Source organism: Pan troglodytes, chromosome 17 (assembly GCF_028858775.2).
Source record: "Pan troglodytes isolate AG18354 chromosome 17, NHGRI_mPanTro3-v2.0_pri, whole genome shotgun sequence".
Lineage (NCBI taxonomy): Eukaryota > Metazoa > Chordata > Mammalia > Primates > Hominidae > Pan > Pan troglodytes.
In genome coordinates, this window is record NC_072415.2 from 18,471,243 (window position 1) to 18,496,301 (window position 25,059).

Below are 25,059 nucleotides of genomic sequence, written 5' to 3' on the forward strand. Positions count from 1 at the left end.
TTAAAATCAACTACTACTACTTTCTTGGTTTAAGAACTGACCACCTCAAGAAAAACTTCTTAAAATTTATATATATTGGAGAGCATAGAATAACCACAACGCACGCAGGTGCTTGTTTTTACCCCACTTTGGTCACCAAAGGTTTGAAGTGGCTGGAGTCTGACATTTACGACTGTCCTCGCCTAAAAAATGTGATCGTGCCCCCAAAATACGCAGGGACCTCTGCGTGCCCCAGCCAGTGTGCGACCCTTTCTCTCCATCCCTGCTTCAGAGATGGTTTCCAGATCCCGCGTTTGCTTGTTTCCGTCTAGAGCAGAACCACCAGGTGACAAGTTCTGGGCCATTCCCATTGGGACATTACAGAGCTGCTACGGGAGCAAGATGGGCCACTCAAGGGCGCTGCGTGCCGGGAAGGGCGGCGCAGGGACAGCGCACCAGCACCCCGGCCAGAGGCCCCGCTGCCTTCAGGACTGGGGAGGCAGGCGCCGCACAGCTCCACTCAAGATGACGCTGCTTAAACGCTGAAAAAAGACAGACACGAAACGGTTTATCCAGCATAAACCTATCTGTGTTTAATAAAAGAAGGGAAGAGAAAGGCCACACATACACTTTCATAAGCACAGAAAACTTCTGGAAGGCTTTGCGAAAAAGAGCCGACTGGCAGCTTGCGGGAGGCCTTTACCCTTCAACGGACTCCAGACTCCTGTACTCTTTTTTAACCATAAGCATGGGTTGCTTTTATGTATTTTTTGAAATTAATGTTGTTTTAAACAACTTTGATTTAAAGATGGTGGGAAAAAGACCTTTGGTCGTTGTCCCTCAAACACTCACAAAACTATAAGGCGAAAAACAGGAACTCAAACCTTGGATACTATGAGGGATCCATGGCCTCCAGCCCCAGCAGGTGAGGCTGGCAAGCAGCGAGGCAGGGCCTCCAGCCTGGGCGCAGGATGTCCCCCGGGCACGGCAGTGGCAGACTGGAGGGGGCTGGCACAGCCTGCAGAAAGGGCCGGGAAACCCCTGGACCCCAGCCCTCTCCCCGCATGAGGAGCCTCGTCAGGAGAGGTTTAGCCACTCCAGGAAAGGCATTTGGGGGCCAAGAAGAAAGCCATGGCCCCAGGCCCCGTGAGCCCCGCAGTCAGAGCCCGCCGAGGCCAGCAGCAGATGTGAGGCCCGGAGCAGCCGCGGGCCCAGGAGAGCTGCTTGGTGATCTGCAGGACCGAGGGGACGGGGGCGGGGGCGCGGGGGTGGGGGCGGAGAGGCTGGAGGGCGGCACACCCGCCAGCATCTGTGGAGGCGCCTAAGTGGTGGACAGCGTGGGCGGGCGGGCGGGGGCGGCGCGGGTCACCTGCAGGGAGAGAAGGGGCTGGGCCACCGCGGCAGGCAGGACGATGGGCGCCGCCCCTAAGGGACACGGGCGAGGGCCTCGAGCCCTCCATCCACGCAGACGGCGGCGGTGGGGCTGGCTGGGGCTGCTCCCTGTTGCACGCTCATGAGGGGAGGGACATCTGGTCCCGGGGTCACCTGCGACCCGCGATCAGTCCAGCCTAATCCTCCTCCCCGACCCTGTGTGCCCTCGCAGCCAGACGTGCTCTTCCGTCCCGTCCTTGCTCGTCCTCTCCTCACCTCCTCACCACCTTTTTTCCTTTCTTCTGGGAAGCATCTGCAGAGACACCAGGTGTCGGGTTGCAGAGGAGCAGAGGGCGCACCACACACCACACTCAAGACATAAACCACACTCATGACACATACCACACATACACATCACACACATGCATATCTTACATGCACACACCACACACATACACATCACACATACACATTACACACATGCACATCATACAGACATGCACAAATCACACACAGCACACAATACACATCACACACATGCACATCATAGACACATGCACACACACCACATACATACACATCACAGAGCACACATACACATCACACACCTCACACACATGCACCCATATCACACACATATACACATCCCATAGCACACACACATCACACACACGCACATCATACACACATGCACACACACATCACACACATGTACACACCACACACATACACATTACACAGAGCACACACTATACACACATTCACACACAGCACACACCAATCACACACATACACATCATACAAACATGCACACACGACACATACCACACACATATACACATCACATACACAGAGCACACACACACCACACATATACACATCACACAGCACACATATCACACACACTCCACATACCACACACATATACACATCACACACACCCCACACACGCACATCACACACAGCATACACACCACACACACACACCACATATACACACACAGCACACACACAACATACAGCACACACAGCACACAAACATGCAACACATCACAGACAGCACATGCACACCATACACGCTGCACACACACACCACACACACATATATACATACCACGCACAGCACACACTCCACACACACCGCACTCACCACACACACATAGATACTCACCACACAGCACACACCACACACCACACAGATACAGGATGCCAGGCAAGGGAGCTCCTTACAGGCACTGAACTCAGGGTGCGGCCATGAAAGAGGCGAGGCCCATGGCCACCCCTGGCTTGGGTTCAAGGAGAGCAAAGTGTGGCTTCAGTGACTCAGGCAAAATCAGCACGAAGTTCTTAAGGATCCCCGAACCCACACACACGGGGGACAGATGGGGACGAGCAGCCCAGAGCAGCGCAGCACAGCCTCTGGTGGGAGGCGCGTCCTCCCCGGGGATCAGGCCCTGGTGGCCGCTGGCCGTCGGGGCAGGGCCACTAGAAGTCCAGCTGCTGATGGCACAAGAAGCCAGGGAATGTTCGTGAAGCTCAAGGAAACGCCAGAAAGGCTTCCACTGCTAAAAGGAAATGGCCGGCTGCAGCCGTGTGGCCATGTACTGGCTTGGGGCAAGTGAAGAGGTAGGCACAGGACCTCGCTCACAGCAGCAGGTGCAGATGCACCCAAAGGACAGCGCCCTGTCAGGACAGGCCTGGCTACTCGCGCCAACTCTGCACAGTCACCGGGGTCACCTCAGCAACCCAGCCCGAGGGTGGCTTGCTGGAGAGGCCGAGCTGCCACCATGCGACCCAGAGGGCCGCAGCTCAAGCTTCCTCGGAATCTAAATCCTGCCACGAAGCAAGGAATGAAATAGAAAGAGGATGAACCCAGTGATTCTGTGTCACCGTGGAAAACTAAGGAGCTCCGGGCTGGAGAGCCACCAGCAGCTGCGTACTTCTGGCGTCCCCTCACCATGTGCACCATGCACACGGGTCACAAGAGGCTGCAAGTACCCCCCCCAGGTGAGTGAATACTGTACTCACCACCATTTATGACAAGCACAGGCACAGGCCTCCTTAGCTCACAGCACTTTCAGAGTGTTCAATTATCCACTCGATAGCAGCCCACCCCTGCAACACAGAAAGATTTCAGCACTGAGTGGGTCGTCCCGCCTCCCGCTGCAGACAGCAAGCGACAAGTCCACAGGCTAAACTGCAGAAGGCAAGCGCTGCAGTTACAAGGAGACACAGCAGTGACCTTTCCGAGTGATCTTCACACAGGCAGGCAGTTCCTCCAGCTCAGAAGGGGGAAGGAAAACAGTGCCTAAGAGTCACTGCTGTGTTAGCAAACCAGCGCCCGGCTTAGCTCAATACAGCAAGTCCTGTCCCTCACCTCCCAAATCCCAGCGCTGAGGCTGCCCCAGGAGGCCAGGAAAGCCCAGGGTGACACCTCCACGCACCCCCAACCCCATCCCCTGCACCTGCCCTCAGGCCGCTCCCCTGTTTCCAGGCACAACACCTCTCCCCACCTTAGTGATTCTCTCCTAAGCCTTCAACACAACCTCTAATAAAGTGAAATAAAGGAAAGCCAATTTGCCCTCACTGAGTTTACCCCAAATTTTTCACATAAAAGGTCTAAGGTAGCTGTGGCCTCACTGAATATTCCCTTCCTCTTATAATATTTTGTTTGGCAAACATTTAGGGCTTCTGCCCTAAGCCAAGCATCGGAAACAACGATGGGTGAGATTCGGTCTCCTTCCTCCAGCATGGACAAAGCTCTCCCCCTTTGGCCTTCGCTGCCCTACCTCCTCTGAACTGAGCTAAGCTGCTCAAATCTCTATTTCTCAAATCAGGATTCTACAAAATTAGATAGACAGGCTCTTCTATTGGTGATGAGACTAAATGCAAGCCATAAATGGTTTTCCACTAGTTGGAGAGTTAAGCATGGAAGGACATTGGAAAGGGAAGTACAGCCTTAGGAATCACCCACTGATCTCAAAAATGAAGACTCATTTCTGACCCCCAAAAAGGAGGGAAGAGAAAGAGGGAGGAAAGGGAAGAGTGAGGGGTATGAGGGACAGACAAAGAGAAGACATGAGCCTGTGAGGCGGGCCCAGGTGAAAAGCCAAGGCCCTCCTCTGGCAAGTGGCATCTTTTAAATGTGAGGAACATCTTCCTACCAAACATTCAAGCTCTTTCCATCAACTCTGCTGGAGGGGAGGGCAACCCGGACTCCTAGAACAATCTCTTCCTCTGTTCCAGTGCCCTGGACACAAAGGGAGTGCCATGGATGGCCTCCTGGGATCTATCCTTTCTCCTCTCACCTCCACAAAGCTTACTGCCAAATCCTGCCAGAGAGGAGCTGTGAAGACGGCAGCAGGCTCCATGGAAGCGTCACTGCTGGAGAGGTTCAGCCAAAGCCACTTAATGCCCATTAAATAGGAAACTACTATAAGTCCTGAATAGCCTACCTGACACTGTTAACACCTTGTATTTCTGATGTTGTGGGTTAGTTTGCTTTGGTAACTGAGCTTATGACATTTGGGCTCTTTGAAGTGGTAGTTGCCTTGGCTGGGTTTATGCTCCAGGTTTACCCCATACTTTCTCTACTGAGAAGAGTAACTTTGGCTCCCTTGGCTTTCACGCACACACTTCCCTCAGACCTGGGTCAGCCTTTCCCTACCCTAGTTTTGAAATACTGTGGCATTATGAGCTCAGCATAAATGGAGAGCCCCAGCACTCAGGATTTTATTTATTTATTTTTTATTTTTATTTTTATTTTTATTTTTTAAGACAGAGTCTCATTCTCTTACCCAGGCTGGAGTGCAGTGGTGGTTCAGCTCACTGCAACCTCCGCCTCATGGGTCCAAGCAATTCTCATGTCTCAGACTCTCGAGTAGCTGGGACTACAGAGGTGTGCCACTATGCCCAGCTAATTTTTGTATTTTTAGTAGATGGGGTTTCAGCATGTTGGCCAGGCTGGTCTTGAATTCCTGGCCTCAAGCGGTCCACCTGCGTTGGCCTCCCAAAGTGCTAGGATTACAGACATGAGCCACCATGCCCAGCCAGGAAGACTGATGAGACTAAAAATGTCATATTCTTAATCTGGCACTTAACAACTAGAGCACACACAGGACTCCTAGGATTGAGATACATACCTTCTTTGCATTGGATGATATCGTATTGGCCATTAAACTTTCCAAATAACTACCGAGGCTAATCCCCTTCACAGTGATGATGGCTTCTTGTGTGAGCACGGTCCTGTAAAAGAGCAAGAAGAAAAGGGGCTGACCAGCCCTGAGAGAGAGGAGGGTCTGCCCTGCCCTCATCCGTGGCATTCAATGTGTCAATCCCACAGGAGATGACTCACATTTCTGGGTTCTCTGGATGAGGTGTGTACACCAACCTCTCATTAACTGACACCAAATTTGTGAGTGTGATCTTAAAAAGAAAAAAAAGGTTTAGATTGTATTTCTCTTGCATTTCTTCTGAAGTCAACTGCCCATACTCTTCCATCCCAAAATTAGCACTTAGTGGGGCCAGAACAGAAGAAACTTTTAGGCATAGGAGATACGACCACATTAAGTCCTAGGAAACCATGGTTTTGCTGTTCCTTCTGGCAACTGTCATCTGTCTTCTTCCCATGTCCCACTCCACATGTGAGCAGGGCTCTGGCCTTCAAGGTACAGTCAAGCTGCCAAAACTATCAGCAGTTGTACCACAGAAAAGGACAAATAGGCCTGTGTGTCCATATAAGTGAGAGAAAGCTTTTCACCTACCCATGGCAGCCCACAGAGCACTGTCTCCTAGGACTGGATGGGACAGACTCTGAATCTACATGGAGACTGCAGGGTTCTTGTCTCCTCCAGTACCACTTCCTATAAACAGACTAACTCCTTATGTACATTTATACTTTCTTTTTTTTTTTTTTTTTTTTTTGAGATGGAGTCTTACTGTGTAGCCCAGGCTGGAGTGCAGTGGCGCGATCTCGGCTCACTGAAAGCTCTGCCTCCTGGGTTCACACCATTGTCCTGCCTCAGCCTCCCGAGTAGCTGGGACTACAGGCACCTGCCACCATGCCCGGCTAATTTTTTGTATTTTTAGTAGAGACGGAGTTTCACCATGTTAGCTAGGATGGTCTTGATCTCCTGACCTCGTGATCCGCCTGCCTCGGCCTCCCAAAGTGCTGGGATTACAGGCGTGAGCCACTCCACCCGGCCTATATTTTCTTTTTCTTTTTTTCTCTTATTTTTTTGAGACGGAGTCTCGCTCTGTTACCAGGCTGGACTGCAGGGGCATGATCTTGGCTCACTGCAACCTCTGCCTCCCGGATTGAAGTGATTCCCCTGCCTCAGCCTCCCGAGTAGCTGGGATTACAGGCATGTGCCACCATGACTGGCTAAGTTTTTTTTTGTACTTTAGTAGAGACAGGGTTTCAGCATGTTGGCCAGGATGGTCTCAATCTCCTGACCTCGTGATCTGTCTGCATTACCCTCCCAAAGTGTTGGGATTACAGGCATGAGCCACCACACCTGGCCTCTTTTTTATTTTTTGAGACAGAGTCTTGTTCTGTTGCCCAGGCTGGAGTGCAGTGGTGTGATCAAGGCTCACTGCATCCTCAACTTCCAAGTCTCAAGTGATCCTCCCACTTCAGCCTCCTGAGTAGCTGGGACTACAGGTGCACACCACCACATCCGGCTAATTTTTAAATTTTTTGTAGAGATGGGATTTTGCAATGCTGCCCGGGCTGGTCTCAAACTCCTGAGCTCAAGCGATCCTCCCACCTTGGCCTCCCAAAGTGCTGGGATTACAGGTGTCAGCCACTGGGCCCGGCCTATATTTTCTACTTTTTTTTTTTTGAGATGGAGTCTCGCGCTGTCGCCCAGGCTGGAGTGCAGTGGCATGATCTTGGCTCACTGCAAGCTCCGCCTTCTGGGTTCACACCATTCTCCTGCCTCAGCCTCCCCAGTAGCTGGGACTACAGGCGCCCGCCACCATGCCTGGCTAATTTTTTTTTTTTTTTTGTATTTTTAGTAGAGACGGGGTTTCACCATGTTAGCCAGGATGGTCTTGATCTCCTGACCTCATGATCCACCCGCCTTGGCCTCCCAAAGTGCTGGGATTACAGGCATGAGCCACTGCGCCCAGCCTATATTTTCTGTCAAAACCAATTTAAACACTCGAGCTCTAGAGCCACACTAACAGAATTTTCTGTGCTAACAGTAATGTCCTATGCATGCTGTCTGATATGGTAGCCACACACACATGCAGCTAATGCACACCTGAAATGTGGCTCATGTGACTGAGGAATGGAATTTTTAATTTTATTTTATCCTAATTAGTTTAATTTTTTTTTTTTTTTCAGATGGAGTTTCACTCTTGAGTGCAATGGCGCGATCTCGGCTCACTGAAACCTCCACCTCCCAGATTCAAGCGATTCTCCTGCCTCAGCCTCCCCAGTAGCTGGGACTACAGGCACCCGCAACCATGCCCGGCTAATTTTTGTATTTTTAGTAGAGATGGGGTTTTGCCATGTTGGCCAAGCCGGTCTGGAAATCCTGTCCTCAGAGAAGTCAGGTGACCTGCCTGCCTCAGCCTCCCAAAGTGCTGGGATTACAGGCGTGGGCTACCGCGCTGGCCATAAATAGCTTAAAATTAAATAGCCACATGTTGCTGGTGGCTGCCACACTGGACAACAGAGCTCTAGAATTGCTTCATTGTTTAACTCAGTTCACCCTCTTCTCAAAGTGCCAATTCTGATAAAAGACCATGTTTTAAAAAGTTTAAACAGTGAAAAGCAAATTAACCTTTCTGTAGTGATAAATACTCATTTTTTCAGTAATCTCTCACTGAATCCCTCCCCCAGCGTCACTGTCCCAATGCAAATGGTTAGTAGGAAATCTCTCTCCTCCTACAGAGTGCCAGGTTATCAAGAGTCTCACGTGTATGGGCGTTACATTCAACAGAACTATCTAACAGTATCAATTACAAATTAAACTCTGATTAGCTGTTGTCATTTTATGTGCAATATTTTATGCAAGTCACTGTGTTTCATAAACCTTACTCCTCTGAGGTTTGTTCTTTTCTTTTTTATACAAGAAATGTGAGACTCAGAAAATGTAAATAGCATCCCCAAGTCATCGGGCCATCCAGCGATGGCTTCAGGATGCAAGCACATTTCTGTCTTGCTCCAAACCCCGTTTCCTTCCCATCAGACTTCACTGGAGCATAAACTGCTCCTTTTTACATACAACTGAGTTTTCTGGAAGGATAAAGTGGAATTTCATAAGTAAATATTGGTTTTGGGGGCAGAAAGAACATAATACGTAAGCTGTCAGGAATAGCCAGTGGGGACCTGACAGGCTCCTGTGACTTTGTGCAGCCTGGGACAAGGAGCCAATAGGACCAGGGGACATTGGCAGAAGTCCGGGTAGTACACTAAGGAGCTAGGCTCTATCCTGCAGGTGGCTCACAGCCTCATCTCAGCACACAGGGATGCACCCACTGCCTTCTACGGAAGGTGCTCCCAGCTGGGCAGAGTGTGGCTGGCCGACAGCACTGAGCATCCTGGGGGACTGTTCCCATGGCCACCTGAGAAGCTCATAGGAGCTCCCGAGGCCCTCTGGTTGGGGCAGGGGAGCCGCAGGACCCAGAGCAGCTCCACTTTCTTTCAAACACTGGGCCTCCCACAAGATGCTGAGAAGATGGGGAGCTGCCCAGGTACCGGTTCCGGTACTTGCGCATGGCCGCCTGGATGACCTGCTCCTCAGCCCTGTCCCCACCCACTGCACCCACCAGCCCTGCCTGCCCCTGGGCCCAGGTCGCCCTTCCCTCACTGCAGCACTGCTGGCCGCACCTTCAACTTCAGGCTGGACACTCCACAGCCTGCTGTGCAGGGGCTGCATACTCAAGATGTGCAAAGCAAGCTTACCTCTCTCTTCTCACACCTGCCCCTCATGGGCCACCATTCAACCTGGCGCCCTAACCAGAGAGCAGAGCTGCGTCGTGAGCCTCCTGTTCCTTACTCCCCATGTCTCACCCCAGGTGGCCTCTGCTACCTCTCACCTGGACAATTACCTGCCCGGACTACTGGTCTCCCTGGCTCAGGTCCCAACATCCCCCCGGCCCTCTCTCCACAGGGCTGCCAAGGTATTCTTCCCAACACACAACCCGGCTACCTCACCTTCCTGCAACAAACTCTCAGTGGCTCCCTCTTACCACGAAAACGACCTCCGGCTCCTCTGCCTCTTCTGTGGTCTTGTGCCTGCCCCTCTCCAGCCTCCTCCCTCCCACACCACCTTCCCCTCTTAGTCTCTAACGCCATCTGTTTGTGGCTCTCTAAGGCTCAAGGGCGCCCACTGCCAGTGTGTATGGAGAAGTCCTGCCAGGCTCCCTGTCACCTACCTTCACATGGCCACTTAGGGGAGCTCCTGCTCGCTGCCACCTACGTGGGTTGTCTAGATGCCCACCGTGCGATGACAGAGCCAGTCAGGAGGAAATATCTTAATCCTTGCATTCCCCATCCCTAGCACTGTGCTGGGTACCTAGCAGGCACTTGATACTGTTGGCAGAACCAGTAAATAGCGGTGGCTAGAGCCAACCGTGGCACTGGGGACAGAAAAGGGAGGCCAGATGAGGGCACCGCTGACTTCACCCACCATAGCCCATTTCTATATTTGCTGAAAATTAGGATTATTTTTTGAAATAAATAATTTTCCTAGCCCATGCATATTTCCCAACATGTTCTTGCATTTGCATTAGGCCAATATACATTTTTTAATTGAGAGAAGTGAGAGAGGAGTGAACGGGGGAAGTAGCTTTAAAAATACCTGTTGGGGCCAGGTGCGGTGGCTCACACCCGTAATCCCAGTACTTTGGGAGGCCGAGGCGGGCGGATCATGAGGTCAGGAGTTTGAGACCAGCCTGATCAACATGGTGAAACCTCCTCTCTACTAAAAATACAAAAATTAGCCAGGTGTGGTGGCACGCGGCTGTAATCCTAGCTACTCAGGAGGCTGAGGCAGGAGAATGGCTTGAAACCAGGGGGCGGAGGTTGCAGTGAGCCGAGATCACGCCACTGCACTCCAGCCTGGGCGACAGGGCGAGACTCCATCTCAAAAAAAAAAAAAAAAAAATGCCTGTTGGTGGTACACACCTGTAGTCCCAGCTACTTGGGAGGGTGAGACAGGAGAATCGCTTGAACCCATGAAGTGGAGGTTGCAGGGTGCTGAGATCCACTGCACTCCAGCCTAGGTGAGAGAGAGAGACTGTCTCAAAAATTAAAAAAAAAAAAAAAAAAGCACGTTGAGAGGCATCACTTGAGACCAGGAGTTTGAGATCAGCCTTGGTAACAGCGAGATCCTATCTCTATGAAAAATAAAAATAAAAAAACAGCCAGGGATGGTGGCACGTGCCTGTGGTCCCAGCTATTTGGGAAGCTGAGGCAGGAGGATCACTTGAGCCCAGGAGTGCGAGGCTGCACTGAGCTATGACCACACTGCACTCCAGCCTGGGTGACAGGGCAAGACCCCATCTTTAAAAAAACAAAAACGTCTGCTGGTTGTCAGGACAGTGGTTATCCTGTGGGGGGTGCCCAAGGGGTCTCAGGGGCTGGTCAAATTCTGTTGCTTGAACTGCCTGCTAGTTAAGAGGTGCGTTCTTTGTGACAATTCATCATTATGTGCATTTTTCTATATACTTATTATACTTGAATAAAAAGATAAACTGCTAAATGAATTCAGCCTTTCTGTTAAAAATAAGCAACACCTAGACCAAAGGTGGGCTGGAAATAGAATTAAACGAAGGCCTTACGCACCACCACCCAGACACACTGAGCCCGTTTCTCATCTGAGGCCATTGCTTACATTGGTAGAACAAAGTTCCATTTTCTTTTCCACTGGATCCACCACAGAATGTTCTCGGATGTATGTCAATGTCCTACTGGTTCCCAAAATCTAGAAAACAAAGCAAAACTAGCATAGTGGAACGTTAAAAATTCTACTTCATATCACCACCGAATACCATTGCATTTACTAATTAGTTCACTATTCAAGAAATGATATCATGGGATGCAGCAAGGGACAGAGACAAAACCCCTGTGTCCAGGGCGCTTCCGCTCCAGCAGGTGAGCCACTGAGCAAAGAAATGAATTCCAACAGAGTGGAGCGTGCAGCAGCACTATGCTCCCGGCAAAATAAAACAGGCTGCGGGCAGTGGAGCTAGGAGGCCCCTCTGCCGGGCGGAGTCTGGGCAGAGCCCCAAAGAGGAAGGTACCACCATAGTGCTGGGGTGGGGGTGTCGGGCTGGGGGCAGCAGGTGCAGGCCCCTGCAGCAGGAGCTGGGCTGACTGAGAGGCCTGCGCCAGGCCAGGGCGTGGACTGCAGGTGGAGGCGAGATCCAGGGGCCGGGTTGGGGTGAGCCGTGCTCAGATTTGCATTTCCAGCGACCTCCCTGGCTCTGAGGAAGAGGCCACTGGGGGCTGAACCATGGTGAAGCCTAATCCCGGTGCCCTAGGATGCGGCTGGCTGCGGACGCTGGGCTTTAGAGGCGGTTAAACCAGGAGGAGGGGCGCCTGGCAGTGCTAATCCAGCAGGCCCGGGCCCTTTGGGAGGACAGATGGGGATGCCAGACGCCACGCGCCAGGCAGAGCCTCCCGCGACCCCCGATCTCGAGGAAGACCCCCCCCACCGTCCCCCCACCCCGTGACCCCCGATCTCGAGGAAGATCTCCCCCACCGACCCCCCACCCCACGCCCCCCGATCTCGAGGAAAACCCTCCCACCAGCCCCCCAGCCCGTGCCCCCTGATCTCGGGGAAGTTCCCCCCACCGCCACCCCCACCCCGCGCCCCCTGATCTCAGGAAAGGCCCCCCGCCGCCCTCCAACCCCGATGGCAGCCAAAGCAGCAGAGGGACTGACGAGGGGAGGAGGGACGCGGGAGAGGGCGGGGGCGGGAGTGGGGGGGTCGGGCGCGTTCGGAGCCGCAGCCCCCGCCCCGCTCACCGCTCTCACGAGGCTGGGCAGCCCCCACTCGGTGCTGAGCAGGCGCAAGCTGTGCAGGCGGCCGCGGCCGTCCACGCGGCGCTGTAGCACATCCACGCCCAGCACGCTCGGGTTCATCGGGTTCGGGTACTTGCGCATGGCCGCCTGGATGACCGTGTCCCACGGGTGGCTGCGGGGAGAGCATAGGCGGCGGTGAGCAAGCGCCGGGGCCGGGGCCGCAAGGGTGAAGGGGAGGAAAAGCCGCCGCCAGGCCTGGGCAACGCGCTAGTCTCTTCACTTTAATGAAAGGCTGGTCCGACAAATCTGAGGAGTCCCGCGAGCCCTCCCCGGCCGCCGGCTCAGCACCTGCACGCCTCGGCACCTGGCAGCCCCTTGGTTTTTGTTTGTCTGAGACAGGGTCTCACTCTGTCGCCCAGCAGGCAGGAATGCAGTGGTGCCATCAGGGTCACTGCAGACTCAAACCTCCCAGGCTCAAGTGAACATCCTGCCTCAGCCTCCTCTTGCCCCACCTCCAGTAGCTGGGACTACAGGCGTGTGCCACCAAACCTGAATAACTTTTTTGTTTGAGACGGAGTCTTGCTCTGTCACCCAGGCTGGAGTGCAGTGGCGCGATCTCAGCTCACTGCAAGCTCCGCCTCCCGGGTTCACGCCATTCTCCTGCCCCAGCCTCCGGAGCAGCTGGGGCTACAGGCGCCCCCCACCATGCCTGGCTAATTTTTTTCTATTTTTTAGTAGAGAGGGGGTTTCACCGTGCTCTTGATCTCCTGACCTCGTGATCTGCCCGCCTCGGCCTCCCAAAGTGCTGAGATTACAGGCGTGAGCCACCATGCCCGGCCTAACTTTTTTAATTAATTAATTTTTTTTTGAGATGGGGTCTCACTCTATCACCCAGGCTGGAGTGCCGTGGCACGATCTCAGCTCACTGCAACCTCCGCCTCCTGGGTTCAAGTGATTCTTCTGCCTCAGCCTCTCTAGTAGCTGGGATTACAGGCACCCACCACCACACCTGGCTAATTTTTATATTTTTAGTAGAGACAGGATTTCCCCATGTTGGCCAGGCTGGTCTGGAACTCCTGACCTCAAGTGATCCGCCTGCCTCAGCCTCCCAAAGTGCTGGGATTACAGGCATAAGCCACCATGCCTGGCCAATTTTTTTTTTTTTTTTATGGAGTCTCGCTCTGTCACCCAGGCTGGAGTGCAATGGCTCTGTCTCGGCTCACTGCAACCTCCACCACCCGGGTACAAGCGATTCTCCTGCCTCAGCCTCCCTAGTAGCTGGGACTACAGGTGCCCACCACCACACCCAGCTAAATTTTTTGTATCTTTAGTAGAGACGGGATTTCACCATGTTGGCCAGGCTTGTCTCAAACTGCTGACCTCGTGATCCGCCTGCCTCAGCCTCCCAAAGTGCTAGGATTACAGGCGTGAGCCACCGTGCCCAGCCCAACTTTTTATTTTAACAATTTTTTTAGGTCTCATTATGTTGCCAGGTTGATGTCGAACTCATGGCCTCAAGCAATCCTCCTGCCTTGGCCTCCCAAAGTGCTGGAATTACGGGCATGAGCCACCGCACTCAGCCTCCCCTTGTTTTATTTCCTCCCATCAGAGTGGTTGTAAGTCACCCATTGCTTTCCAGAGCTCTGCACTTGTTTAGGCCTGAAACCTGCAGGGGTCAGACACACGTCTGAAGGGAGCCAAGTGAGGGGCCACCACACCTGTCCAGCATGGACCTTCCCCCGGACTGCTGAGGGGTTGCTAGCAAGTCACTTTATTGCCCTAATTGTCCTAATCCACCCTTCCTTCAAGGTGTGCTCTCTCCCAGGAAGCCTCTGAGCCTCCTGCAAGGACAAACATTCTCTGACAAGATCATCATTTCTTCAGAAGTGCCCAGAGAGTTTTGTCCAGCATATGTATAGACACAGCCCAGAGGCAAGCCCGGATGTGTGCACACACCTATGCACCATCACATTCACATGTGTGCACATATGCATGCAGACACACATATATGCACATGCACACACATCTTGAAAAATTAAACTGGGATTACACTCAATATATGGGTTTACCATCCATTTTTTATAACTGCTGATAAACATTTTCCTATATCATGAAGCCATTTTCAGGAATATGATTATAAACAGCTGTACACTAGGTCATCTTGTGGCTGTGTATATTTCACCAGTCCTCTATGGTGGGTTATGTTATGTAGATTGCTTCCACTTTTACACGATAAATTATAACAGTAGTGAACATTTGTGTACATTAGTCTTTCAACATATCTAATTCTTCCTTAGGATAAAGTTGTAGAAATGAAATTTCCAAATAAAATATGAAAGATTATGAGGATACTGAAGTTTTTTCTTCCATATTTGAGGTCAATTTTCAATATAACAGAGTGATCAGTAATTTACTTTACCCTCATCAAACACTTGTCCTAGGTGAAAGTTAGCAGCAGGGCCCAGATGAGAACCAGGTCTCGCAGCTCCCTAACCTGTTCTATTACATTCGGTGGCCTCTAAATTGTCAGGGCCTGGCCTGGAATCCTCTCTTAACAATAGAACACTTATGTTCAGTTTTTCGAACCATGCAATTGTGTCACTAAGCTGACGCATTCCACTGGCTAACATAAAGAGAAGAGAGGGATGAAGAAGCCAAGACTGGGTGGTCCTGATCACTCTAGGAATTCAGTCAGAGTGGAGCCCTTTCGTCTCTCTGAGGTTTAGGAAAGAACTGTCAGGGACATGGCAGACCCCAGATCTAGGTAAGGAAGGTGAATCTAGAGATACATGTGAAGCAGAAAGGGTGCCAGTCACCCAGGAGAGCCTCCTCAATGAATAGTCTGATGGCTTTTCAGTTAAGTTCCTTAGACTTATTCCCACAGAAATCATTACTTTAAGCAGAACAGGGTATGCCTTCTAACATTAAGCTTAAAATAATCTAAACATTGAGAGATTTTTGCATTAAGCTTATCTCAAATAATGTTTCTTTCATATAAAATTATTGCATCTTAGGGCTGGATGCAGTGGCTCATGCCTGTAATCCCAGCACTGTGGGAGGCTGAGGCGGGCAGATCACTTGAGGTCAGGAGTTCAACACCAGCCTGGCCAACATAGTGAAACCCCATCTCTAAGAAAAATACAAAAATTAGCCGGGCATGGTGGCAGGCACCTGTAATCCCAGCTACTCGGGAGACTGAGGCAGAAGAATTGCTCAAACCCGGGAGATGGAGGTTGCAGTGAGCCGAGATCGCGCCACTGCACTCCAGTCTGAGCAACGAAGCAAGGCTCCATCTCAAAAATAAAAATAAAAATAAAAAAATTTGCATCTTTCTGGCTGATGATTTAAACTAAATACAATCTGCTTAAAATATGCACATAATAAATAATTTTACTAATTACAGCAGGATGACCACACATATAGCAACAGAACAATGGAGGAAAATGATAAACATAATAATAATATCTCAACATCTCTAAAATGATAAAGTCTAAGCACAGCAAGTCAATAGCACACACTTGGTTAAAGAAAATAGTCTTGTCTGGCTGGGTACCGTAGTTTGTGCCTGTAATCCCAGTACTTTGGGAGGCCGAGGCTGGTGGATTGCGAGGTCAGGAGATCGAGACCATCCTGGCTAACACGGTGAAACCCCATCTCTACTAAAAATACAAAAAATTAGCCGGGCACGGTGGCAGGCGTCTGTAGTCCCAGCTACTCGGGAGGCTGAGGCAGGAGAATGGCATGAACCCAGGAGGCGGAGCTTGCAGTGAGCCCAGATCATGCCACTGCACTCCACCCTGGGCAACAGAGTGAGACTCCGTCTAAAAAAAAAAAAAAAAGAAAGAAAAGAAAAGAAAATAGCCTTGTCTGGGCACAGTGGCTCATGCCTGTAAATCCCAGCACTTGGGGAGGCTGAGGCAGGAAGACTGCTTGATGCTAGGAGCTCAAGCCCAGCCTGGGCAATATAGCAAGACCCCTCATCTCTACAAAAACATAAAACATTAACCAGGCATGGTGGCACACCCCTGTGGTACTAGCTATTTGGGAGGCTGAGGTTGAGGCAGGAGGATCACCTAAGACCGGAGGTCGAGGCTGCAGCAAGCCATGATTGTACCACTGCACTCCAGCCTGCGTGACAGAGCAAATGCCTGTCTAAAAAAACAAACAACAACAACAACAACAAAAAAACCCAGAAAGAACAAAAATAGCCTGACACGCTTTCAATGGGCAAAAATAGACAAGTCTGGCAATATTGAGTACTGGAAAGGGTATAGGAAATAGGACAACAGGAAGTGCTGCTGGTGGACACAAACTGGCACAGGCACTAATGGGAGCAGTTTACCCAGAGAAGCTGAAAATGGACACCCCGCCCCTGCCGAAATCAGTCAGGGTTCTCAGCTGCCTGGTTGAGGCAGAAGAGGAATGTGCTGAAGTTTATTTTCAAGAGGAGCAGAGAACTGCCTACTCAGAGATCCCCAACCAGGCGGCAGGAGCCTCCTCTGCTGCTGTTCGTGGAGACCTCTGGGGAATCCTATCCCCCAAGGGCAAGAGGCCTCTGCTGCCACCCAGCATGGATGGCTCCCCACATACACGTGTCCTAAGTGCTCTGACACCATGTGTGTGGTGGGTCTGCCTGGCGGGCTAAAGGAAGCTGGTTTCTGTGCTGGGGAATGAAAAGGAATAACAAAGGACTCTCTAAGCACCAACAGTGTCGGGAAGATGAAGAAGGAGGAAATTACATGATGTCTGGGATTTGCCTAAAATAACCCAGGGGAAGGAGCAGTGGGTGGGGACACAGAGGACCCTGGACTGGCTGCCAGAGGGTAACTGTTAAGCTGGGGGTGGCACCGGCTCTCAGTATTCTAGTCTCTCCATGTTTGCATAGTTGTGAAATTTCCATAGCAAAAATCTGTCTTAAAAAGATTTAAGGCCAGGCACAGTGGCTCATGCCTGTAATCCCAGCACTTTGGGAGGCCGAGGCGGGCGGATCACTTGACAGGAGTTCTAGAACAGCCTGCCCAACATGGTGAAACCCAGTCTCTACTAAAAATACAAAAATTAGCTGGGCACGGTGGCGCACACCTGTAGTCCCAGCTACTTAGGAGCCTGAGGCAGGAGAATTGCTTGAACCTGGGAGGCAGAGGTTGCTGTGAGCCAAGATCGCACCACTGCACTTCTGCCTGGGTGACAGAGTGAGACCCTGTCTCAAAACAAAACAAAAAAATAAAAATTAAAAAAAAAAAAGATGTAGGCAGACCAGGTGTGTTGGCTTATGCCTGTAACCCCAGCATTTTGGGAGGCCAAGGCAGGAAGCTCACTTGAGACCAGGAGTTCAAGACCAGCCTGCGCAATAGAGCAAGATCCCTATGTCAACAAAAAATACGAAAATTAGCCAGGTGTGGTAGCTCACAACCATAGTCCCAGCTACTGCAGAGCCTGAGATGGGAGGATCACTTAAGCCAAACAGTTTGAGGCTGCAGTAAGTCGTGATTGCACTACTGCACTCCAGCCCGGGCAACAGAGCAAGACCGTCTCTAAAAAAAAGAAAGAAAAAAAGATGTAGGCAGCCAAAAACAAGATAGTAGGCCTGCTACACCCCACCACCGAGTGACCCAAGGCCTCCATCAGCTGCTCCTTAGCATTTGGGCCACACACCCTGGTGGCTCCAAGACCTTTTCCAGACATAACTGTTGTCACAGTGCTACTGAGACAGGACTGACCTTTTCTTTTGGCGGGGGTGGAGGGGTGGGGGGAGGACCAAGTCTCACTCTGTTGCAGAGTGAGACTGGAATGCAGTGGGTGTGATCTCAACTCACTGCAACCTCCACCCCCCAGGTTCAAGCAATTCTCGTGCCTCAGCTTCCCGAGTAGCTAGGACTACAGGCATGAGCCACCACACCCAGCTAATTTTTGTATTTTTAGTAGAGATGGGGGTTCACCATGTTGACTAGGCTGGTCTCAAACTCCTGACCTCAGGTGATCCACCCACCTTGGCCTCCCAAAGTGCTGGGATTACAGGCATGAGCCATGGCGCCCGGCCAATGACTGGCCTTTTTTGCTGTATTGACATTTGCGCTGATTCTGCAAAAGCAATAAAAGGACAGAGCCAGTATCTTCCCAGCATCAAGGCAGGGCTCCAAATTGCATGTGGTCACCGCAGTCCTCACTGCTGTGCACTTGGGAAATAATGCCAGTTTCTCTTAGGGACATCTATGAGTAAATGGCCAAGTGATTAGTTTTATGACTGCTTGACCCCTGAGTACTCTTCTCTTTGATATTCTGTGTGAGGGAACAGAAGTGCACCAGAAGCCCCTCTGCTGCTGCGGCCCAAGTCCCTCGACTCTGGGGTGTCTGGGGGGCGCCGGCACTTGTTCACTCTGAGTGGGAGCCCCTGTCTCTCTGCTGCTTTCCACTGCCTGCCTCTTGTACTTGAAAGAGCAATAAACAGAAAGAACAATAAACAGATAAACTTTGCTTATTCAGACTTGGGGATCTGGCAGATGATTTCTTGAAAATTAACAAAGTAAGCCTGTGCTTCAAGGAAAACAACTGATAGCATTTGCTGCCAAAGATAAAATTTGAGCTTTAAAGTGATAATTTGGCCAGGCACGGTGACTCACGCCTGTAATCCCAGCACTTTGGGAGGCCAAGGCAGGCGGATCACCTGAGGTTAGGAGTTCAAGACCAGCCTGGCCAACATGGCGAAACCCCGTCTCTACTAAGAATACAAAAATTAGTAGGCCGTGGTGAGACTCACCTGCAATCCCAGCTATTTGGGAGGCTGAGGCAGGAGAATTGCTTGAATCTGGGAGGCAGAGGTTGCAGTTAACTGAGATCACGCCACTGCACTCCAGCCTGGGCGACAGAGTGAGACTCTGTCTTGGAAAAAAAATAAATAAATAAAGTGATAATTGAAATTTCAGAAAACTTGTATCTGCTACCAGGAGCTGGATGACTGCCTCATGCTGCACGCTCAGTGGAGGCCTATATTCCAAATGCTTCCAAGTCATACTTGGGTTAAAGACTCATTCATACACAGGACAGGCCAATGGGTTTGTTGTTGTGGTGGCTGTTTTAAGAGATGGTGTGGCTCTGTCACTGTAGCCTCAAGCTCCTGGGGTCAAGCAATCCTCCTGCCTCAGCCTCCTGAACAGCTAGGACTACAGGCACAAGCCACCACACCTGGCTAATTTTTGTATTTATTTTTTGTAGAGACATATTCTACTATGTTGCCCAGGCTGGTCTCAAACTCCTGAGCTCAAGCGATTACCCCCGCTAGGCCTCAGAGCTCAATACTCTATTCATTATAGTTTCAGGTTTTGTATTCCAACTAAGTGTTAAGAAGCTACCGTTTCTTTTGTCATAGCAGGAAAGAATAGCCATAATTACTTAAAAAGACTACTAAGATGCTCCCACCTTTTCCAGCTGCATGTCTGTGTGAGGCTGGGGTTTATCCATACACTTCAACCAAAACTATATATTGCCAAACACAGACTGCAGAAGCAGATATGAGAATCAAGTTATCTCCTATTAAGCCAGATATTGTAGATATTAGTAAAAACAGAAACAGCACCACTCCTTTCACTAATTTTTGGAAAATACAGTTTTTTATTCAGAAACATTATAACAGGTTTATTATTGTTAAATTTAATGAATTAACTTTTTCAATTTATCATTTTTAATTTCTAATATGGTAAATATTGACAGACATAACCCACATAAGCAAAACTGTTCAGGGTTTTGCTAAATCAAGAGGTCCTGAGGCTGAAGAGCTTGAAATCCATTGGCCTAAGTGGGCCCTTGATTGAGTGGGAAATAGACACAGGGCTGGTCACAGCAGTTCGATTTGTAATAAGAGGAAAACTTAATGCCCTTCAATAAGAAAAAGAATAAATGGTGGCACATTCATACAGCTATTAATATCTATCTATATCTACATATATTTATGTAGACATCTATAGACATCTCATATAGATGGATTTTCGAAAAACAATAGGGCTAGGCGCAGTGGCTCACGCCTGTAAACCCAGCACTTTGGGAGGCCCAGGTGGGCTGATCACTTGAGGTCAGGAGTTGGAGACCAGCCTGGCCAACATGGCGAAACCCCGTCTCTACTAAAAATACAAAAATTAGCTGGGCGTGGTAGCAGGTGCTTGTAATCCCAGCTACTCAGGAGGCTGAGGCAGGAGAACTGCTTGAACCTGGGAGGCAGAGGTTGCTGTGAACTGAGATCCTGCCACTGCCCTCCAGCCTGGGTAACAGAGTGAGACTCCACCTGGAAAAAAAAAAAAAAAGGCCGGGTGCCGTGGCTCATGCCTGTAATCCCAGCACTTTGGGAGGCCACGGCGGGCGGATCACGAGGTCAGGAGATGGAGACCATCCTGGCTAAACTAAAAATACAAAAAAGTAGTCGGGCGTGGCGGCGGGCGCCTGTGGTTCCAGCTACTCTGGAGGCTGAGGCAGGAGAATGGCGTGAACCCGGGAGGCGGAGCTTGCAGTGAGCCGAGACTGCGCCCCTGCACTCCAGCCTGGGCGACAGAGTGAGACTCCGTCTCAAAAAAAAAAAAAAAAAAAGAAAGAAAAGAAGACAATATGACACATGCGTATACACAGATGCGGTAAAGTGAACCTCTGGAATATAGACCCCCTCAGAAGGATGCCCACCAAACTCATCCTCACGGCTGCCTGCAGGGAGGGAGACACAGTGGAACACCAGTGGGGAGGGGAAGAGCAGGCTTCAACTCATCTGTAATGTTCAATTTCTCTTCCCTGCTACTAGCTGTAAGGCAAGCCTGCTTTAGGCATGACTCCCCATGCCCCAAAGCCCGTCCTGCCCTGAGACGGGCATGGCCAGACATTCCTGGCAGCTGTCAGAATCAAAGGTGTGTGCAGCCTTGAACCCTGCAGGAAATCTATTTGTGATGGGCTTTGTTATTGATGATTTTGTCATAGGTCTGCCTGAAACCTCAATGCTGGGAAGAAGACATTTTAAACCCTGTCCTTTTTTTTTTTTTTTTTTTTTGAGACGGAGTCTCGCTCTGTCGCCCAGGCTGCAGTGCAGTGGCGCGATCTCGGCTCACTGCAAGTTCTGCCTCCCAGGTTCATGCCATTCTCCTGCCTCAGCCTCCCGAGTAGCTGTGACTACAGGCACCCGCCACCACGCCCAGCTAATTTTTTTTTTTTTTTTTTTGTATTTTTTAGTAGAGACAGGGTTTCATTGTGTTAGCCAGGATGGTCTCAATCTCCTGACCTTGTGAAACGCCTGCCTTGGCCTCCCAAAGTGCTGGGATTACAGGCGTAAGCCACCGCACCCAGCCACCCTGTCCATTTTTAAATGCCCCTTTCTATATTTTGGCCATATACTTTTAATTTTATTTAAACTACTTTCACCCCTGTCTAGGTAACACACACGTTAATTCAGTGGCCTTTCCCTGGGCTCTCTGTTTTTGTCTGAGTGTTTACACTGCTGTCTGCTATGATGATCTCAGGGGTGGAGTTTCTTCTCAATGTGGACACAGGAAGAAAACTTGATAAGATCAAACTGTTTGTGCCTAATTATTTCTTCATTTCAAAAGTACTGTAATCCCAGCACTTCAGGAGGCCGAGGTGGGTGGATCACTTGAGGTCAGGAGTTTGAGACCAGCCTGGCCAACGTGGTGAAATCCTGTCTCTACTAAAAATACAAAAAAATTCACCAGGCGTGGTGGCACACGCCTGTGGTCCCAGCTATTCGGGAGGCTGAAGCACAAGAATTGCTTGAACCGGAGAGGCAGAGGTTGTGGTGAGCCAAGATCGTGCCACTGCACTCCAGCCTGGGTGATAGAGCAAGATTCTGCGTCAAAAAAAAGGAAAAAAAAAAAAAGTAAATTTATTATTTCCAATCAAATGTTCACCTAACAGTACAACAAACTTTTTTTAAGTATAGAAAGAAAAAGAAAGGTCTATAATCCTCAAAGGAAAAAAATCAGGGGTTTCAATGGACGAAACAAGGGGAAAACTACACAGTAAGTCCAGCCAGGAAGCCAGACTTCCAATTTGTACTGTCATTTGGATGCTATGACACCTCATGGTACCACCTCATGGTACCACATCATTCATAACCCGTCCAGCCACAGGCCAATCATTGGCCAGCCACATTCCACATTTGTCAGGCTTCATTACGGCCCTTTGCTTTCAAGTTCAAAAGTCTATGGCAGAGAATCAGCACCTAGTCCACAGCAGCTCCAGGGATGACTGGGATTCCTTTGGTGGATAGCTGCCCCTGTCCTGGAAGGACATCTGATCTCCATGTAAGATTCCTCACCCCTTCTGAGCACCTGCTAGGCGCCGGGCCCTGGCGGGGTGCCAGGAATACAAAATGAATGACGGGAGAAATGAAATACTGACACTCTACCACATGGTGAGCCTCAAGAAAATCATGCTAAGTGAAAGCAGACAGACACAAAACACCCCATATTGCAGGATGACATTTACATGCAATGTCCCAACAAGGCAAATTCATAGAAACAGAAAAGATTCCTGGTTGCCTGGGGCAGGGGTGAAAATGGGGTAAAATGTGAAGCTAATGAGCATGGGGCACCTCTGCAGGAGGATAGAAGTGTTCTAAGACTGGACTGTGTGTGTGATGGTCATACTTAGCAAAACTTAATGAATTATACACTTAAAATGTGTATAATTTTATGGTATGTAAAGTATACTTCGGTAAAGCTTAAAAAAAATAAATGGGAGTTAGCAGCTGCAACAATTTTCAAAAGCATCAACTGTGATTTTTCACAGCTAGCTATTCATTTGTGCTTGTCCACAGACATTTCACAAACCTCTAGGGCAGACCTCGGCCATTCCATGAGAAAACTGAGCCCCAACCGCCTGGCACTCCTGGTATGCAATGACTTAACTGTCCACAGCATCCAGACGGCTCAGTGATGCCCCCATCCTTGTTGCTGATGGAAACCCACTTGAGAAACACTGCAAGCCATACAAAAAATTAGATCCCATCAAGTCTAAAGACTTCATGAAAAATAATTTCAGAGGTTTTGAAACCACTTGATATACTTTTATTATAATTTTACATGTTTAAAGTCAGGCCAGTCACGGTGGCTCACACCTATAATCCCAGCACTTTGGGAGGCCGAGGCGGGTGGATCACCTGAGGTCAGGAGCTTGAGACCAGCCTGGCCAACATGGCGAAACCCTGTCTCTACTAAAAATACAAAAATTAGCCGGGCGTGATGGCCCACACCTGTAGTCCCAGCTACTCAGGAGGCTGAGGCACGAGAATCACTTGAACCCAGGAGGGGGAGGTTACAGTGAGCCAAGATTGCGCCATTGCACTCCAACCTGGGTGACCCAGCGAGCCTATGTCTCAAAAAAAAAAACAAAAAACAAAAAACAAAAAAAACCCAGCCTGGGTGACAGAATGAGACTCTGTCTCGAAAAAAATAAATAAAAAGAGTCAAAGGATGACAATTTCCTTCCACGCAGTACTTTTTTTCCCCCAAAAATAAAACATTTAATGCTTAAGTGAGGTCAGATAATTAAAAAATCTTTGTTGCTGTAAATAAACATTAAAGAATAATTTCAGTGTGTCATAGATCACTGACTTAAGGAAAAGATACCACTTAGGTTAGGAGGGCACTTTTTTCTTCTTTTTATTTGCACAATTTTATGGAGTATATGTGCAATTTCGTTACATGCATAAATTTCGTAGTGGTCAAGTCAGGACTTCTAGGGTATGCATTACCCGGGAAGGTGTCTTGCATCCATTAACCAATTCTCATTATCCTCCCTGCACCCACCCCCTCACCCTTCAGAGTCTCCATCATCTGACGTTCCACTCTCTACATCCATGTGAACACATTTTAAGCACCCACTTAGGAGTGGGAACATGCGATACTTGTCTTTCTGGGCCTGGCTTCACTTAAGATAATGACCTCCACTTCCATCCGTGTGCCGGGGGAGCATTTTTAAACAGTTCGAGGTTTTCCACGCTAGCTTGGGGGCCTTCCATGCCTACAAGTGAGTTCAGGGCCAGGGCCCCCGAAATGCCTTCTGCCCCTTTAGCTTCCTCCAGAGCTCACAGCCTGCCGTGGGCCCTCCGTGAAACGCGCGGAAGGTTTATGACAATCTCAGCAAAGGCGCCAGCTTGCAGGCCTCTCCCCTGCCCGGCTCCCGACCCCAAGGAGAGCAGCGAGCGCCAGGCCCCCGGCCGCCCCCCCGGCTCCGGCCGCCCCCGCCCCGGCCGCCCCCACTCCGGCTGCCCCCGCCCTGGCTGTCGACCACCAGCGGGGCCTCTGTGCCTGCAGCCAGGCCCCTGCGCACGCCGGGGGAGAGGCCGTACCCGGCGCAGAGCCTCGCCCAGACCGCGGTCCCGGGGAAGCGCGCGTGCCCTCTCCGGGACGCCGAAGTTGCGGTCTGGGAACGGCCGGCGCGGGGCGGGGATCTCCGCGAGGCCCGCTGTGAGGTCCGGCCTTTCCTGGACCGCTCCAGCCGGGCTCGGGAGCAGGAGCCGGCGTCTGGACGGCCCCACCGCGGCCCTCAGCCCGGCCTCACCCAAACACGTGCTCCGAGCTCCAGATCTTCATTGCCGCCGGCGCAGGGCACGGGCTCTGCGATCCGGGCCGGGTGCTTCGGGGCCGCGCGGCTCCGGGCGCGGCGTGGGCGGGGCCTCGATGGGCGGGGCGCCCTTGGATGCCGCCCACCCCGTCTGGTGGCTAGGCTGGCTGCAGCGG

At 50.6% G+C, this 25,059-nt stretch overlaps 1 protein-coding gene across 7 annotated transcripts; it reads right to left on the minus strand.

The window, feature by feature from the left end:
* Positions 1 to 546: 546 nt before the first annotated feature.
* Positions 547 to 24,992, minus strand: PRELID3A (PRELI domain containing 3A). 7 transcript variants are annotated; one of them, XM_063795926.1, is made up of 7 exons: positions 24,881 to 24,992; positions 12,335 to 12,503; positions 11,199 to 11,288; positions 5,705 to 5,775; positions 5,493 to 5,595; positions 3,379 to 3,465; positions 547 to 1,663 (listed from the first exon to the last, which is right to left on the minus strand). In XM_063795926.1, the coding sequence occupies exons 1-6, from the start codon at positions 24,910 to 24,912 to the stop codon at positions 3,412 to 3,414; spliced, it is 519 nt and encodes a 172-aa protein (XP_063651996.1). In that variant the 5' UTR covers positions 24,913 to 24,992; the 3' UTR covers positions 547 to 1,663; positions 3,379 to 3,411. The 7 variants fall into 7 exon arrangements, with proteins under 7 accessions (XP_063651996.1, XP_063651993.1, XP_016788764.1 ...); XM_063795923.1 differs by having other exon boundaries at positions 3,382 to 3,465; positions 24,881 to 24,985; XM_016933275.4 differs by lacking the exon at positions 24,881 to 24,992 and adding an exon at positions 24,669 to 24,838.
* Between the last annotated feature and the right edge of the window lie 67 nt (positions 24,993 to 25,059).